The 18746-nt window shown below is 33.2% G+C and overlaps 3 protein-coding genes across 4 annotated transcripts; all 3 read right to left on the minus strand.

The window, feature by feature from the left end:
- Nucleotides 1–3413: 3413 nt before the first annotated feature.
- LOC148771971 (uncharacterized) lies at nucleotides 3414–5244 on the minus strand. 2 transcript variants are annotated; one of them, XM_088815784.1, is made up of 2 exons: nucleotides 3829–5244; nucleotides 3414–3677 (listed from the first exon to the last, which is right to left on the minus strand). In XM_088815784.1, the coding sequence occupies exon 1, from the start codon at nucleotides 5230–5232 to the stop codon at nucleotides 3856–3858; it is 1377 nt and encodes a 458-aa protein (XP_088671910.1). In that variant the 5' UTR covers nucleotides 5233–5244; the 3' UTR covers nucleotides 3414–3677; nucleotides 3829–3855. The 2 variants fall into 2 exon arrangements, with proteins under 2 accessions (XP_088671910.1, XP_088671911.1); XM_088815785.1 differs by having other exon boundaries at nucleotides 3414–3702; nucleotides 3829–5191.
- A 3923-nt stretch (nucleotides 5245–9167) lies between these two features.
- Nucleotides 9168–10698, minus strand: LOC148771972 (uncharacterized). The gene is made up of 2 exons (XM_088815786.1): nucleotides 9682–10698; nucleotides 9168–9471 (listed from the first exon to the last, which is right to left on the minus strand). The coding sequence occupies exon 1, from the start codon at nucleotides 10681–10683 to the stop codon at nucleotides 9700–9702; it is 984 nt and encodes a 327-aa protein (XP_088671912.1). The 5' UTR covers nucleotides 10684–10698; the 3' UTR covers nucleotides 9168–9471; nucleotides 9682–9699.
- Nucleotides 10699–13736: 3038 nt separating this feature from the next.
- LOC148771973 (uncharacterized) lies at nucleotides 13737–15538 on the minus strand. Its single transcript, XM_088815787.1, has 2 exons — nucleotides 14167–15538; nucleotides 13737–14049 (listed from the first exon to the last, which is right to left on the minus strand). Exon 1 carries the CDS (start codon nucleotides 15462–15464, stop codon nucleotides 14193–14195), a length of 1272 nt encoding a protein of 423 aa, XP_088671913.1. The 5' UTR covers nucleotides 15465–15538; the 3' UTR covers nucleotides 13737–14049; nucleotides 14167–14192.
- Between the last annotated feature and the right edge of the window lie 3208 nt (nucleotides 15539–18746).

Consider the following 18746-nt stretch of genomic DNA (forward strand, 5'->3'; position numbering starts at 1 on the left):
AGTGATAGACATCGGGGAAAAGGTAGGGTTTTTTCGAAGGTGACTTATAAACGTAAGTAGGGTTTCTTGAGAGGCGGTGGTGGAGGGAGTGACTTAAACGTAGGGTTTCTTGGGTGGTGCATGGCGGTGACTTGTAGCCGTAGGGTTTTCTCGGAGGCGGCGGTGGAGGAGGTGACTTGTTATAAACGTGAGATTTCTTCGGAGGTGATACGTAATAGTAGGGGAAAAAGTAGGGTTTTTTTGGAGGCGGAGGAGGTGACGGTGAATTCTTCTTGGGTGGTGGCGGTGACTTGTAGCCGTAGGGTTTTTCTGGAGGCGGCGGTGGAGGTGATATGTAAACGTGAGACTTCTTCGGAGGTGGTACGTAATAGTAGGGGAAAAAGTAGGGTTTTTCTGGAGGCGGAGGAAGTGACTTATAAACGTAGGGTTTCTCCGGCGGTGGTGGTGGTGGAGGATTGTAATCATACTTTGCGGTGGCTTGGGAAGGGAAGCTAATAATTAGTGAAAATAATACCACCAAAAGGGTGGCCATAATTGTTGAGAGCTGCTTTGAACTATTTTCTTTGTAACCCATATTTGCTATCTTCTAGCTTCTAGGCCTCTTTCATTTATATAGATTAATATTTTTTAATTAACTCAATTTTAAATTTATATATATATATTACGTATTATTTTTTCAACATTTGGAAAAACAAAAGTAGTCTTGCATTGAGTATAGGTCTTTGTCCCAACTGCGTTGATGTTACTCCAATTGAAAGAACAATTTGATCATAAATATTAATTAATTAGGTGGTTAATTCTACAAAACTTAATCAGTCACAATTACATCAACAATATGTTCTCTAACGAACCGTGGATTAATGTTAATTATTTATTGGGCGAATTGCATATAAATCCAAGGAATTGAAGATGACTAATTTGCACTTCTATCTAAACTAAAAATCAGTCTTGCAAAAGAAAAAATGCATCCCTTGTCTCTTACCCAAAATACCATTTAAAATATAATTTATATCAATTTCATCCATATTAATAATTTAATATCATAACTTAGTAAATATTGCACACTGATACTCATTTTAACAAATATATCACATTAATCCTCATTCTCACATTTTTTTAGAAAATATTTTTTTACGACCACTAACGGACTGCCGCGGTGGCGAAAACAAATTCACAAAAAAATTCAAAAAAAAGAAAAAGAAATAAAATCAACGTAAAAGACTGACGGTCAAGGACGACTGATCGGGGGCCAACCGGCTGTGATGGTCAAAATTAACATCAATATTGGGTTATGAACCAAGATTAGTTAAATTGAGGCAAAATTAAAACATAAACATAAATAATGTAATTAAAAATTGAAGAGAAAAGTCAATGGATGGATCTGTACCGCCGGTGACTTTGAAGTCAACCCAATTCATTAAATGGTAGCAGAAAGGTCCATGCACGTCCAAATTAAACTACTTACATTTTCTACAATAATTAATATATATATATATATATATATATATATATATATATATATATTTTTTTTTTTTTTACTTTTTCAATGAATTTCTGTCGGTGACAAATGGTAAATATAGTTATACCGGGATACTGGGTGTATTTGAACCGTACACGTCATCCATTTACACCTATATATATGTGTGTTTAATGGATAATTATGTAATTATATATACAATTCAAATATATGTGGTACAAATAATCAGGTGTAACATCTAATATCCAGTAATATTTTAATTGAAAATGGATTTCTTTTGTACATTTTACGCATCTAGAAATCATCTTAATTCTTAAAATGTATTTTCCTGGGTAAAAAAATAATTTAATATATTTATATATTTAAAAGGGAGTAGGTGAACCTACTCTCTTCTCTTGGAAAATAATATTTAATAACTTAAATTATGCAATAATACAGAGAAATTAATAACTTCAATTAATTTCAAGCCTCCTGTTTGGGGCCCACCATATCAGATCTTGTCTTCCACCTTTTATATATTAATTAATTATTTTGTCTCATATATTACTTTTTTTCCATGTAGCAGCCATTTTTTTCTTTATAATACTTTAGCCTTTTTGGGTACTCAATTGCTATAATAATTCTATTTCAATTCATTATTTTTTGCACATCTAGGGAATCTGCTTTACTTTTTTCGCAATAGTTGTGTACTATTATAATATTAAATTTAATTATTGAAACTCTAATATTAAATTACATTTTTTTAAATCCTAAATTTAATTTAATCTAAATTCTAAAATGCTTAATCTCGGCCTTAAGAGACCTATTTATTTAATTAAATCTGAGATCAGCTGCAGAGTGTCACTCATTATGTATTCTAAGTTACTTCTTAATTGGCTTAATTCCACTTTGCACCCTTGAAATATACCATTTTGGCACTTTGCACCCTCGAAAAATAATAATAGCACTTTGCACCCTCAAAACACAATAAATCATTCACAATGCACCCTCAATTGAATAATAAAGGCAATTTCATTTTTCATTGGTGTTTTTATTTTCCGAGTACAAAATAAAAAAAAAAATTGTTATTTTCTTGAACTTCAAACCTAATTTCGAGCGGACAAAGTGCGAAAAAATAAAAATTACACCGGAGTATTAAAAAAAACTACATTTTCTTACAAAAGAAAAATAAAAAATAAGCTTTTATCACTAAATTATTCGATTAATGGATCTTTTATGTAACTGTTTAAAAATATTAGGTGAAAATATTTAGAAGGAAATATGATTTTCAGATAACTTGATAACGGAATAGCTGAATGATTTTTTTTCGTAAAATATTTTATTTTGATAAAAAATATAATTTTTAAATATGTTGATGAAATGTATTTTTATTCTTAAACTTTATAGTTTCAAAATGATTGATGAATAAAAAAAATATTTGACATTTGGCGTTCTAAAAAAATATCACTAAAAATATTAGATTTATATTTTTTAGCTTTAAAAATTCATTTGGGGTGCATTATGCATGATTTATTGTATTTCGAGGGTGCAAAGTGCTATTAATTTATTTCGAGGGTGCAAAGTGCTAAAATGGTATATTTCAAGGGTGCAAAGTGGAATTAAGCCCTTCTTAATTACATATTTAAATTTAAAAGACAAACCTTAAAAAGAAAAAGGAAAAAAAAAAGGTTGGTCAAAAGAATAAATTCGACGTCGACAGTGACTTTATCCACAAGCCATGAAGCCATAATTAGGAGCCGCCGGCTTTAACATGGCTTGACGAGCCAAATTCGTGTACACGTCAGTCAAATAATAGTAGCACGTCCAGTCATTAGTCAACTATGGCTTGATCCGAGAATTAGGGTTTACTTATTTTAAATATTTTATTGTCGTTTTCTTTTTCCTACAAATATTTTTTTTTCAATAATAATGGGATATGACAGAAGGAAGACAAATCTGAAAAAGACAATCGAACGTTTTATTTGATAATAAAAAACCTCTTGGGTTCTGCCAAGAGATTATAAAATAAGAAAAATAATAAATAATAATAATATTAAACACAATAAAAAGATGGGCCAACACATGCACTACAAACGAAACTACGTACATTAACAAAACAGGATAATATTCTTTCTTCGTGCATGGATCCATCGGTTTCATTCACTCTCTCTCTCACTAGAAACTTGCAATTTCAGACATCCTCATTTTTCCTGCAGCACAACTGCAATTGAATTTCATTATTAGAACTGCAAATGAATGATTATTAAGATTTAATTGATTAATGCAGTTTAAGGCTGTTGTGCAATCAAATGAAGCATTATATATTAAAGTAAGCATTGTATAATGAAAGGAGAGAGTGTAGTGAAGCTTACTTGGGATGTTTGATTTGACTTAGTTTCTTAGTAGTGGTGAGGAGGAGGAGGAGAAGTGTACTTGTAAACTGGGGTGGGTGGTGGTGGGGATTTGTACTTGTAAACTGGGGTAGGTGGTGGTGGAGACTTGTATTTGTAAACTGGGGTCGGTGGTGGTGGAGATTTGTATTTGTACACCGGAGTTGGGGGTGGTGGAGACTTATATTTGTAAACTGGGGTGGGTGGTGGTGGGGATTTGTATTTGTAGACCGGTGTTGGTGGTGGTGGAGATTTGTACTTGTAGACAGGTGTGGGTGGTGGTGGAGACTTGTACTTGTAGACGGGAGTGGGTGGTGGTGGAGACTTGTACTTGTAAACAGGGGTGGGCGGTGGTGGAGATTTATACTTGTACACCGGAGTTGGTGGTGGTGGTGACTTGTACTTGTAGACAGGGGTTGGTGGTGGTGGAGACTTGTACTTGTAGACTGGAGTGGGTGGTGGTGGTGATTTGTATTTGTAGACGGGGGTTGGTGGTGGTGGAGACTTGTACTTGTACACTGGAGTTGGTGGTGGTGGAGACTTGTACTTGTAGACGGGGGTGGGCGGTGGTGGAGATTTGTACTTGTAGACCGGAGTTGGTGGTGGTGGAGACTTGTACTTGTAGACGGGGGTGGGTGGTGGCGGAGATTTGTACTTGTACACGGGAGTGGGTGGTGGTGGAGATTTGTACTTGTAGACCGGGGTAGGTGGTGGCGGTGACTTGTACTTGTAGACCGGAGTGGGTGGTGGTGGAGACTTATATTTGTAGACGGGGGTAGGCGGTGGTGGAGATTTGTACTTGTATACGGGAGTTGGTGGTGGTGGTGATTTGTATTTGTAGACTGGGGTGGGTGGTGGTGGTGATTTGTACTTGTAGACTGGGGTTGGTGGGGGTGGTGACTTGTACTTGTACACCGGAGTTGGCGGTGGTGGTGACTTGTACTTGTAGACGGGAGTGGGCGGTGGTGGCGACTTGTATTTGTACACCGGAGTCGGCGGTGGTGGCGACTTATACTTGTAGACGGGTGTGGGCGGTGGTGGCGACTTGTACTTGTACACCGGAGTTGGTGGTGGTGGGGACTTGTACTTGTACACCGGTGTGGGTGGTGGTGGGGACTTGTAGACGTAAGGAGGTGGTGGTGGAGACTTGTATAGATACACCGGCGGCGGCGGTGGTGGGGAGCTATAGACGTAAGGAGGAGGAGGGGAAGAGTATTGGTAGTTAGCATTAGCTATTGAAGGGAAGCAAATAGCAAAGATTGCAACAAGCACAACTGCAAAGAGAGAGGCCATATTTCTTTTACTTCCCATTTTCTTTGTGTTTATGCTTATGTTTTCTGTCCAACCATCCGTCCTCTTTTTATAGCGCAACGCTAAACTAATCATGGTTAAATCTTTTGTACAAAACTAATTAACATTACTTAATTATTTAACTCTAGATGGGCTGGCATTACATGTTTGAAACAACTCGACAATATTGACTATCAATAGTTTAATATTAATTAGATGCTTCCATTTGTTTAAGTATTAATAATGTAACTAGCTATTTTATAATTGGAGATTTGTGATGCAATAATTCAACACAAGAAAAGTCTTCCTATGGTAAAAAAATAGATAAAAAGGAATTAAATAGCTTTGAAAACGTGTCTGGAAAGACTTTACACAATTTTCTGGCCTGGGGACCAGAAATAATTTTGCAGTACTGTTACTATATCTATACATAAATATATAATTACAATAAAAATGAAAAAAAAAAAAATTAAAATATGTATATGTTTAATTTCTTTTTGGTCTTGTGGGTAAATTTTATTTGCAGTAACATCAACTATCACTTTACTATGTAACTTTAAATGGTTAAGTAAGATTAGTTCCACGCGCAAAACCTTAATTAACTGCATTATGTATTATTCATGTACTTCTTGTTTCCTGGTTATAATGTAGTAACTAATTTATATGCCAGATGTTTATTGAAGAAATTAAGCAATAAATTATTACTAATTAATGAAATTAATTATATTCTTGAAAAGATCAACTCTGGCTCCAACGCGTTTTAGTGGATGCTCTAGATATGAAATACATACATTTGTTGTATGCATATTTCTTTAATGATTGATATACACAATAAATTGGATGGTGAGGCTTGATTGGATAATTGGAGTTAGAACATTATTGAAATTCAAAATATTAGATGAATTAATTAATTTAGTTTTTTTGATGAATTCATTGATTTAAAATTGAACTTTTTTCTAAATTTTCATTTCCAAAATTTTAATTTTTTTTATCATATATTTAAACTAATTAGGAGTCGCGTATTTTATAAAACTCGGGACCGAAAATGCTGTATACAAATCAAGTTACTCGAAACTTGATTTGTCTTCTATATATGCAAATTAAAGTTCGGTCGAATTATTCAACTCAATTGTTGATCCAATCTCATTTAGACACAATTTATTAAGTTCGATAAAAAAAAAAAAATTGAACGATCATGCATTCGATTCGTTTACATCCCTACGTGCAGGATATTATTGTATCATACAATTTTAACAATTTTAAATATTTAAAGTTCCAAGAGTTAGTAACATGCCAAAAATAGTGTTTTCCACTAGTTTAAATATGGGCATGGAAACAACCACATGTCTATGTTTCCAAGATTTATGAGGGACTAAAAAGAAAAGAAGATATTTTTCCTATATTTACTTATTAAAACATGGAGAAGAAGACAAATCACACTTAAATGGTGGGGAAATGAATATTCATCATAAATGGAAGATATTTAAATTAAATGTATTATTGAAATGTATTCTGAAATGTTAAATGTCGTTTCAATTTTACTAATGTCGTTTTGACTTCTAACCTGATTTTGACATATTCCTATTTTGATTTTGGCAAAATTCGAAACACGAAAACTGTAGTCCTTTGGGTTAACTTTCTAGTCCAACTTAAATCCGCTAGATTAGATGCCGTGTGACAAAGTTATGCATGAATGAGTCACATTTAGAATTTTAGATACCTCAATACATCAAAGTTGTGGTCAGTATCCATTGATTCATGTATATCTTTCTCGTCCGGCATCCAATTTTGATGATTCAAGTTGGATTAGAAAACTAGCTCAGAATACTACAAATTTTATTTTTCGGGTTTTGCAAAATTAAGAATTAAAAATGGTCAAAATCACGTTTGAAGTCGTAACGATATTATTAAAGCTCGAACGACATTTATCAAATCTCAAATGTATTTGGTGCATTCTATTCTGACTTTAAAAAAAAGTGAATTTATAAATTTAAATGTAAGTTTGCATAAACATGAAAATGTCATGGAAACGGGGATACAGGAAACGGCGTGCCCTAAAAATATATTATGGCAGACGTATGGTGAAATATTAAATCATAAAAATATATGTATATATTTTATAAAATTAATATACAAGTATAGAATTATAAATTTAATCTAGACATGGTTAAATGTATCTGGTCGTGTTTCAGGCAGAGTATTCAACATCCAATCAGTTTTTGATAATGATTTATATAAATTTCTTGATAATTTGCCAGTTTTCAAATGTCCCAATCATTCATTTGATTTAATTACCACAACTTAGTCAAGTACGTGGCATCTACTTCTGTCGATATATTATTCGAATGGTTAAATTGCGGTCACTTCTTAATTAAGGTTAAATACAAAAAAAATCAATAATGTTTGGATAATTACAATTACCTCATCAACTATAAATTTTCTTACACATTCACACTTGCAGGTTAAATTTAGTGGAATATTCTAAAACTCTTCAGTTTACATTCATCTTACCCCATTCGAGCTCCATATTCTGAAACAAGATATGTCTCCTGGCTCGTAAATATCAGATTGTGGTGCATCAGAAACTTCGTTTTTGCACAAAACGAGTACAAACTAGAGAGCATTCCACGAAATATAAAAAATTATGTTGAATTTGACAGCACAAGAGTTGACGTTTAAGAAGATTCATAGTAGAGGGGTTGATTGTAATCACCCAAACAAGAGGAATTTTTTTCATAATTTAATCTTAACTTTGGGCGACTATTTTAGGGTATTGTCTTGGATTCTTCTTTTGTTCTTGTTCATATTTTCCCGCTAAAAAGTTTACTCACATATATAGGCTCTGATTGGATCATAATTTTGAAATGTGAAAAATGAAAATGCAACAGAAAGGGAAATCAAGAATTTTTGAAATTCTAAGTGTTTGGTTCCTAGGGAAAGTGGTGATTAAAATGACTTTGTGGAAAATTGTTCTCCTTCATTTTATTTGGTTTCGAGGAAAAAAGTGAAAATAATACTCCATCCGTCCCAATTTAAATGACGTTTTGGGTTGTTTCACACATATTAAGAAAATCAATAAATGTGTATAGATTATAGTAAAAAACATAGGAAAATACTAATATATCCTTGACATTAATTGTTTTACAACTAACTAATTAGGAGTTATAAAGGATAAATTTGAAAATAGTGCAATTAATGATGCATTGAAAATCTAAAATGACAAATAATTTGGGACAAGAAAAACTCTCTGAAAAGACATATAGTATGGGACAGAGGGAGTAATGAATTATCAAATGGAGTAATTGTATTTTCTATTAAGACTACAATGTTAAAAAAAACTGTTAATATGAATATATTTTAATAATTTATTGTTATGATGTGTGTGAGGATGAGGAAAAGAGAATAAGACATAAGAGAGAGAAGAAAGAGAGAGAGAGGAGAGAGAGAAGGGACAGAGGAAAATTACATGGTATATTCTTTTGAGGAAAATGAATTTTCTTAATTTTAGTGTAATTTTTTTTTCCATTTTTTCCTCTTAATTACATTACGTAACATTTTACCTTGTAACCAAACATGAAAATCAATTTACTTAATAATTTTACATTTTTACTCATTATTTTCCTTGAATGAATCAGACTATACTGCCTAGTAAATTAGAATTGGTCTTTTGACGTGCAAGAAATTAAATGCATTAATTAGTCAATAGTCAGCAAAATTTAATGCAAATTTGTTATATTGTCCAGAGTATATTCTAATAATCTTATGATACATTTTTTTAGCACACACGACAACTCCCTAAATTATCATTTTTTAGGTCTGGTAGTTTTCTAAAAAAAAAAAATTACTTATATATTTAGGATTTTTCGTTAATTAATTAAAATAATATATATATATATATATATATATATATATATATATATATATATATATATATATATATATATATATATATATATATATATATATATTTAATAAGTACAGTAAATATAAAGGGTTTGAAATGCAATAAACCTTTCTTTACCAATGGAAGGTTTTGCTTGGTAAACACCACAAATTTTTTCCAATTTATTCGTCATTATATATTCTGCTGAGAGATTATAATAAAATAAAAATATTAATAAACACAAAGATGGGACAACATATGCACTACAAAATGAAATTACGTACAAACGAAATTAAACACACATTAATAAAAAAAACATGTAATAATTAATGAAGAGGATAGGCTATTAAATAATTATAATATTCTTTCGCTTTTCTTTCTTCATGCATGGATCCGTGGCTTTCATTCTCTTTCAATAAAAAAAACTCGCAATTTCAGACATTCTCCTTTACCTGCATGCATAACAAATAAAACTTAATTTAGTGTCTGCATTCAAAATACTCATCGTTAATTACTAATTCATGTAAAAATAATTAATGCAGAATATAATACAGGTGGAACTTGAAAATACTTCAATGCAGTTTAAAGCACTCGTGCAGTCGTATGAGGCATTGTTAACGTAAAATGCATGCATGCATTATATGTAATATGGGGAAGCTTACGTAGGATGACTTAGTTTCTCAGTAGTGGTGTGGAGGAGGTGGAGAAGTATACTTGTAAACTGGGGTTGGTGGTGGTGGGGACTTGTATTTGTAAACTGGGGTGGGTGGTGGTGGGGATTTGTACTTGTAAACGGGTGTTGGTGGTGGTGGAGACTTGTATTTGTATACTGGAGTTGGGGGTGGTGGGGATTTGTACTTATAAACGGGTGTTGGTGGTGGTGGAGACTTGTACTTGTAAACTGGGGTGGGTGGTGGTGGGGATTTGTATTTGTAAACCGGGGTGGGTGGTGGTGGGGATTTGTATTTGTAGACCGGGGTGGGTGGTGGTGGAGATTTGTACTTGTAAACGGGTGTTGGTGGTGGTGGAGATTTGTATTTGTAGACGGGAGTGGGTGGTGGGGGAGATTTATACTTGTAGACTGGAGTTGGCGGTGGCGGTGACTTGTACTTGTAAACCGGTGTTGGTGGTGGTGGAGACTTATATTTGTAAACGGGAGTGGGTGGTGGTGGAGATTTGTATTTGTAGACGGGGGTGGGTGGTGGGGGAGATTTGTACTTGTAGACTGGAGTTGGCGGTGGTGGTGACTTGTACTTGTAAACCGGTGTTGGTGGTGGTGGTGATTTGTATTTGTATACCGGGGTTGGTGGGGGTGGTGACTTGTACTTGTACACCGGAGTGGGCGGGGGTGGTGACTTGTACTTGTAGACGGGGGTGGGTGGTGGTGGAGACTTGTACTTGTACACTGGTGTGGGTGGTGGTGGGGACTTGTAGACGTAAGGAGGTGGTGGTGGAGACTTGTATAGATACACCGGCGGCGGCGGTGGTGGGGAGCTATAGACGTAAGGAGGAGGAGGGGAAGAGTATTGGTAGTTAGCATTAGCTATTGAAGGGAAGCAAATAGCAAAGATTGCAACAAGCACAACTGCAAAGAGAGAAGCCATATTTCTTTTACTTCCCATTTTCTTTGCGTTTATGCTTGTTCTCTTTAGCCAACTCTCCATCCCCTTTTTATAGCTTCAGTTTGTGCATTATTGATCATGGTTAAATCTTTTTTTCAAATTTAATAATTACAATTATCTAACCCTTGATTGGCTGGTAATACATGTTTGGAACAACTCATTTTTTCATTTGACTAATTAATGAGATAATTATATTCCGGAAAAAAAAAATGAAAATCAACTCTGGCTCCTACGCGTTATCTTGCACCATTATTTCTTAACCAACTTTGTAAATCTTCATAATTGAGCATGAATATGGTGAAATGTGTAAATAATACAAATATAGGGGTATATTTTATAAATAATAAAAATATAGCATTATGTTAGTAGACGTGATGAAACGTTTTCCAGTCCTTTTCATTTGTTTCAGCATTATATTCAATCAGTTGTTGATGATGATTTATGTAATTTTCTTGTTCTTGGTATATATATAAATATTTAAATTAAATGTCCCAATCAGTCATTTTATTTTAATTTAATTACTACAACTTATAGTCAAGTACGTGGAACCTACTACGGTGGATTAGTCTATGTCATATGCATATACATAATTTTTGTAATTTCTATTTAAAAAAATCTTATCTAAAAAATGACCATTTTCATTTTTATTTAATATTTTTTCTGACTATTTTAGAGCCTATTATTACGAACAATTAACCCCACAATGTAGATTTACAGAAATTTAATTAATATCATGAATTTAACTTCTTTTTTTCTTTTATTTATTGCCCAATGAAAAGTTACTCACATACTAGTAAATTAGATCCTTGACAGACAAGAAATTAAAATGTATTAGTATGTAGAATCTAATACAATTTGTAGTTATTATCAGGAGTGAAATGTAAATAAAAATTTATTCTACATTTTTCGAATTGCTAAAAAAACCCATGTATTAATAATATTAGCCCAAATACATCTATAATTCACTTTTTTTAGCACAAAACGTACTAAATGATGAGTTTTAGGGTAGTTTGCAAAATAATTAAAAAAAATAATAATATATATAAGATTTTTTGTAAATATAAGATTGCCAAATGCAATGAACCCTCATCTTCAACTAAATTTGTCTGCATGCGTCTTGATTAATGGTGGTCGATTTTGTACGGTCGTTACCAAAATTTAAGACCATTACCGCATACCAACCGTAACTTGTGGTACTGAAAAATTTCAAATCGTTACAGTATAAAAGAAAGCGAAAAGTGATAAATATCCATGATATTAATTTTACGTAAATTTACATGATATTGTTCATGATTATTGTTCTAAAACAGTAAAGAAAATAAATGGCCTGTAATGGTAGAGCTATTAAATTCAAATTATAAAAAATCAAATCAACTAATATCAAAATAAATAAATAATAATAATATTGAAGAGAAAAGTCTATGTATGAAAGCAGCCGGTGGCGTACTGACAAGTCAACCTTTTATACCTTATTTAATTAATAAAATTTTGTAAATCTGGCAGAGGGTACGACGTGCATGCACGTAGTAACGTTAATTTATTTTTGTCATAATTCATCATTTCCCGATCAGATAATTTATTGTCTTTTACTCATGGATATTTATAAAATTAATTGATTTCTCTATCAAATTGTGTCGGTGTGAACTGCAAAAAACTATATAGCAATTAAAAATATATATTTATTAATAAAACTGAATGGGGGAAAATATATTAAATTTAAATGTATATTATTTTTTGAACGTGCTGAAAATTTCAAGTTTGCAATAATACAAAAATAATGGTGTGAATTTTCAGATGACGTGGCATTAAATTCCATGATTGAGAAGCTGATTAATTTTCCAGCCTCCGCGCTTGGGCCCACATTATCAGATCATGTCGACATGTCTTCGTCCACCTTTCGCCCCTTCTCAAATTTTAGTACCCAGTTTTTCTTTTTAATTATTATTTTTATTATTTTATTATTTATTATTTTTTTTTGTGGGTACCAAATTGCTAAAATAATGCAACATTATTTTGGCACATTTGAGGAATATACTTTATTCGCAATAATAATACTGAAGTTGAGGACCCAATAGCACGTTATGTATATTAATTGCCAATTCTTTGAGTGAGATAAATTATGAGGATTAATGTTAATGAGGAACTAAATATATATAGTGGTTTAGTGTGTAAGATGATTTGGAATTTTTGAGATAGAAATAGAAAAATAAATTAAAATAATTGACTAATTTTTGTGATGTGTTTGCAATGACGGGAATTTTTATTTTTTGTAATAAAAGAACCCGCAGCTGACCATTTATATAGGTGCAGTGGATTAATCTACATTCTTATAATTAATAGCTTATAAACAAAGATATATGAGAGGTTTTATCTATCCTACACCCGGTGAAAGTTACACCGGGTGATTTTTTACCGTTGATCTACACATACCAATGTGGGTGTGGGTGTTTGTGTGTATATGAATGGAAAAGATCTACCCAGTGTATTTCACCCGATGTAGGATATGAGAGAAATAAACGACACTCTCATAAGGCAGAAAACTTTAATATAACAAAAAATATCAGGATTAGTTTACTTCTATAAAATATATATCCAACTCATTTTATGCTATAGTTAGCGTAACCAACCCTAATTCAATCTAAAATGCTTATTTAAACAGGTAAATATCTTTTCCATAGCAAGACATATAATTCCAATTTAGATAAATAGAAGAAAAACACGATTTTCTCTTTTCCAATTTACATATTTAAATTAAAAAAACAAAGCAGAAAAGGACAAGGATAAATGTCACAAACAAGTCAAAAGAGTAGATTCGACGTGGGCAATGAGTTTTGTCCACAAGCCATGAAGCCATAACAAATATCCGGCTCGAGCCAAGCCGTGTAATTGTCTTAATATGAAAAGAATAGCCACCGGTCGTAATCATATTAATTAATCTTAAACTAGTATAATTAAATATATATATTATTGGATCTTTAACTTTCAATATTATCATCATTTTTTATGTTCATAAATATTCTTTTATTTTTCAAGAATTTAAATTAATTATAATTTGGTTTCAAATTGATGAACACGAAAGAAGGGACAAAAAAATCTGAAATGAAAACTGAACATTTTATTTGATAGAAAAAAACCTCTGCATTCTGCTAAGAGATTATAAAATAATAATAATAATAAAAATATTAAACAGAATTCAAGATGCAAACACATGCAAATGAAACTACGTACAATATAATATTAAACAAAACAAAGATACAAATGATGAGGAGTGGCTGTCTGCATTAGGCATATATATATATATATATTAATTATTATAATATTCTATCGCCTTTTTTTTTCTTTCTGCATGGATCCTTCGCTTTCGTTCTCTCTTGAATAAAACTTTATACTTCAGACATTCTCCTTTTCCTGCATAACCAATTATACATTGAATTTAATTATTACAACATACTTACTTATTCAATGATTAATGAAATTAATTAAAAGTAAAGTGCATGGATTTGTAATGTGTGGAGATAAACTTACTTGGATGTTTGATTTAACTTAGTTTCTCAGTAGTGGTGGGGAGGAGGTGGAGAAGTGTACTTGTAAACTGGGGTTGGTGGTGGTGGGGACTTGTATTTGTAAACTGGGGTGGGGGGTGGTGGGGACTTGTATTTGTAGACGGGGGTGGGTGGTGGTGGGGATTTGTACTTGTACACCGGAGTTGGTGGTGGGGGAGATTTGTATTTGTAGACGGGGGTGGGTGGTGGTGGAGACTTATATTTGTAGACGGGGGTGGGTGGTGGCGGGGATTTGTACTTGTAGACGGGGGTGGGTGGTGGTGGAGATTTGTATTTGTACACCGGAGTTGGTGGTGGGGGAGATTTGTATTTGTAGACGGGGGTGGGTGGTGGTGGCGACTTGTACTTGTAGACGGGGGTGGGTGGTGGTGGAGATTTGTACTTGTAGACGGGAGTGGGTGGTGGTGGAGACTTGTACTTGTAGACTGGAGTGGGTGGTGGTGGAGATTTGTACTTGTACACCGGAGTGGGTGGTGGTGGAGACTTGTATTTGTACACGGGGGTAGGTGGTGGTGGAGACTTGTACTTGTAGACTGGAGTGGGTGGTGGTGGAGATTTGTACTTGTAAACCGGAGTTGGTGGTGGTGGAGATTTGTATTTGTAGACCGGGGTGGGTGGTGGTGGAGACTTGTATTTGTAGACGGGGGTGGGCGGTGGGGGAGATTTGTACTTGTAGACTGGAGTTGGCGGTGGTGGTGACTTGTACTTGTAAACCGGTGTTGGTGGTGGTGGTGACTTGTATTTGTACACCGGGGTTGGTGGGGGTGGTGACTTGTACTTGTACACCGGAGTTGGCGGTGGTGGTGACTTGTACTTGTAGACCGGTGTTGGTGGTGGTGGTGACTTGTATTTGTAGACCGGAGTTGGTGGGGGTGGTGACTTGTACTTGTAGACGGGCGTGGGCGGTGGTGGCGACTTGTACTTGTACACCGGTGTGGGTGGTGGTGGTGACTTGTACTTGTAGACGGGGGTGGGCGGTGGTGGTGACTTATACTTGTACACCGGTGTGGGTGGTGGTGGTGACTTGTAGACGTAAGGGGGTGGTGGTGGAGACTTGTATAGATACACCGGCGGCGGCGGTGGTGGGGAGCTATAGACGTAAGGAGGAGGAGGGGAAGAGTATTTGTAGTTAGCATTAGCTATTGAAGGGAAGCAAATAGCAAAGATAGCCACAAGCACAAATGCAGAGAGAGAAGCCATATTTCTTTTACTTCCCATTTTCTTTGCGTTTATGCTTGTTCTTTCTATCCAACCATACATCCCCTTTTTATAGCTTAAATTTTGCCAATGTCAGTGCTTAACTAACCATGGTTAAATATTTGTACAAACTTAAACTGCAATAAAAATTACAAGTTTTTCACCATTCATTGGCTGGCAATGCATGTTTGGAAACAACTTGACTTTTGACTAGTAATAGTTAACAATAATAATAATATTTGCTGGCATTTATTTTTGTTTATCATTGTCTGCCAAACAAAATAATATTAATATTTAATTAAAAATGTCACTATTACATTTTGATCTTTGTGATGCAATAATTCAACACTGTTGAAAAAGTCTTCATCTTTATATTATACGAAAAAAATTTAGCTTTTTTTCTGGGGAGGGGACCAGCGCAGCAGCCTGTTTATTGTTCTATTCATATCTTGCAGGGTTTTTATTTTTTATTTTCATGGTTATTTTTGGAAAATTAAATTAAATAAATATACAAATTAAATTAAATAAAATCACTTTATATTTGATGTGTAATTTATTTGTTCTCTTCTTCCTTGTTTTGTTACTAAAATTAAATTTACTTTGCAGTTACATCAAGAATCACTTTAATTTTGTAACTTTAATTGGCTAAGTAAGATTCGTTCCACGCGGATAGCATTTCATGTTACTAATTATATATGTCACATTTTAATTCATTAATAAACTAAGGAGGAAGTTAAGTCATTATTGAATAAATAAAATATATAAATATATATATATATATATATATATATATATATATATAAACTTTTTTGTATTAGCATCTCCTTTTTCTTTACTGCCAGACACGATGTATATATACTTGGAATATAGAAGATATCCAACTCTGACAAGAACGCGTTTTCATTTTCATAATCTTTTATGCTTATAATTAGTTAAATTGTTTAAATATTTATAAATAAATTGAAATTTATAATGGATTCTTATTAACTTTATATGAAATAAAATAAAAATCTTAATTTTTGCCATTCAAATGAGTGTTTATAAATTATAATTAAGGACAATCACATAAAGAAAAATACTGAAGCAGTCAACGTCAAAATATCCAATGGCATGATTTTCGGTGAAATTGATGAGCAAAAAAAACAAATAAATAATAAATAGTATTAATTTTTTTTAATTCCAATGGGCGATTAATTTTGGTTTGAATCTTCTAAGCAGGTTCATTCATATATACGACATTTTACAACAATGCCACTATTAAAAATAATAATTATTGAGAGGATTGTACAATTATTTGGAATCCCATGTATAGATTAATTAGGTGAAGAATGAAGACCAAATCAAAGTTCTCATTTCGAGGAGATAAAGAGACATTTTTATTATTTAATTTATTATTAAACAAGTAATGACACAACGTGACCTAATTTTCAATTTTGGACTCTCTATCTATGTCAATTTTTCACACACAGAAATTCATATTTAAATCCGAAAATATAAGTTGGTAACTAATTGGTTCTAGATTAAAATACGGGGGTGATTTAGTTTCACTGAAGAAGCCTATTTAATTGCTCAACAAAACCAATCATTCATTTGGGGTCACATACTTTGTTGAATTCTTTTTTTATTCTGTAATTAGATTAATCTCAAGTATTATTTTTATGATTCATCATATATAACTTATAGGGGCCTTAAGATATAAGTTCCTGGTAAACAACGCTCATTAGGAGAGTTGGTACCTAGACTTTACCAATAGGGTAACGGTCTAAGGTTCGAGTCCCCCCTCCCCTACTTCCCCTTGTAATGGACTTGAATTTACTCAAAAAAAAAAAAAAAAAATATAAGTCCCTGGTGACAAAATTTATTGGAACTAAATGACAAGTGTATCTAAACATTTGTTTCACATCCTTTATAAATTTTATTCCAAAAATGCCCTCCACACACAAAATATGAAATTTGCACCAAATAATATTTAAACTGTGTTTATCATTTTTTATTATGCATTTAACATTTTCATTTTGCATCGAACATTTTTCTATATTTTTTTTACGTAGAACAAATTACTTTTTTTAATTATTATTCATTTTCGTATTTTTTCAGTAGGAATCTATTTTCTTTCATTCTTTTCTACGTAATATTAAAAATTATGATTTTTTTAAAAAAGAAAATCGGTCTCAGTCATATATAGACATCCATAGGAAACTGTAGTAATCCATAATAACTCGTAGTAATCCATAGACATATGTGATAGCATATTCTTGAAACTCTAGCATCTCCCTTTAACCCTAGCCGCCAGACACCCCTAGTAACCCATAGACATCAACTCGAAAAATCTTGGATCCATATATCACACCAAACCCTAGATCCACCCACCAAACCCTAGATCTGTGAAGCCAAAGGCCTCCCATCCCATCCACGCCACTAAGGATATCACCCACCCCAACCACGCCGCCATCACCGCACCATGCAATACCATTCTCGAACTACGAGCACCGCCACTGGCCAACGTCACCATCGAACTCCGAGCGCCGCGTGACCACAACGGCTCCTCCCAACTTACCTTCATAACTACCTTCTCCATGTTGCCGCCTCCACCACCATGGTCGTCGCCATAGCCACCACCTTCTTCAAGCAGGGAGTGGTGGCGAGAGAGAGTGAGATTGGGCGAGGGAGAGCCAGAGAAAGCGAGACAAAGAGAGAAGAAGAAAAAGAGGAGAAGAAGAAGAACAATAATAGATATGACGAAGAAACGTAAATAATTAGTTTATAAGATTTAGGGTATAAGAGTAAAATATAAATTAATTTTTTTCAGGGATGTGAGGCATATATTATTTCAAATTAGAGATTTAATTAAAAAAAAAAAAATTTAAACTTGTTACTTTGTTCAAATTATATTTTGTTTGAAGGGCTCTTAACATATTACCCCTACCATTTATCTTCATGCCTTACATTTCCGATTATTTAGGTGTTACATGTGATAATTGAGACAAATTAAATATAATGATTGAGGTCGAACATCATGAACATTATTCAGGCATTACTAACTACCAAATGATGAACGCAGATGCTTCTAATATCGGAGGGATGAACCTAGACATATAACTAAAATAAATACATTATGCATCCTAACTTGTTGCCAAAAAATAATTTCCGTGGATTAAAAAAAAATATATTGAATAAATAAATAGCGTCAACAATTAGAGGGCTGGAATTTTAATTAATTGGTTCATGAAAATGAAACGATTTTTGGCATACAATGATCAAATTGAATATATTTTAAATTTTAAGGGCTCGTTCGTTTACTGTTATAAGGTTCTACTCACTAAATAGTAGTAACTTGTAACACGT

The sequence above is a fragment of the Erythranthe guttata genome, chromosome 3, assembly GCF_056151865.1.
Source record: "Erythranthe guttata isolate IM_541 chromosome 3, IM_541, whole genome shotgun sequence".
NCBI classification, from domain to species: domain Eukaryota; kingdom Viridiplantae; phylum Streptophyta; class Magnoliopsida; order Lamiales; family Phrymaceae; genus Erythranthe; species Erythranthe guttata.

Bases quoted from the DNA above. Each gene is read 5' to 3' on its own strand.
- LOC148771971 (XM_088815784.1), bottom strand. From the start codon at position 5,232: ATGATTAGTTTAGCGTTGCGCTATAAAAAGAGGACGGATGGTTGGACA.
- LOC148771973 (XM_088815787.1), bottom strand. From the start codon at position 15,464: ATGTATGGTTGGATAGAAAGAACAAGCATAAACGCAAAGAAAATGGGA.
- LOC148771972 (XM_088815786.1), bottom strand. From the start codon at position 10,683: ATGGAGAGTTGGCTAAAGAGAACAAGCATAAACGCAAAGAAAATGGGA.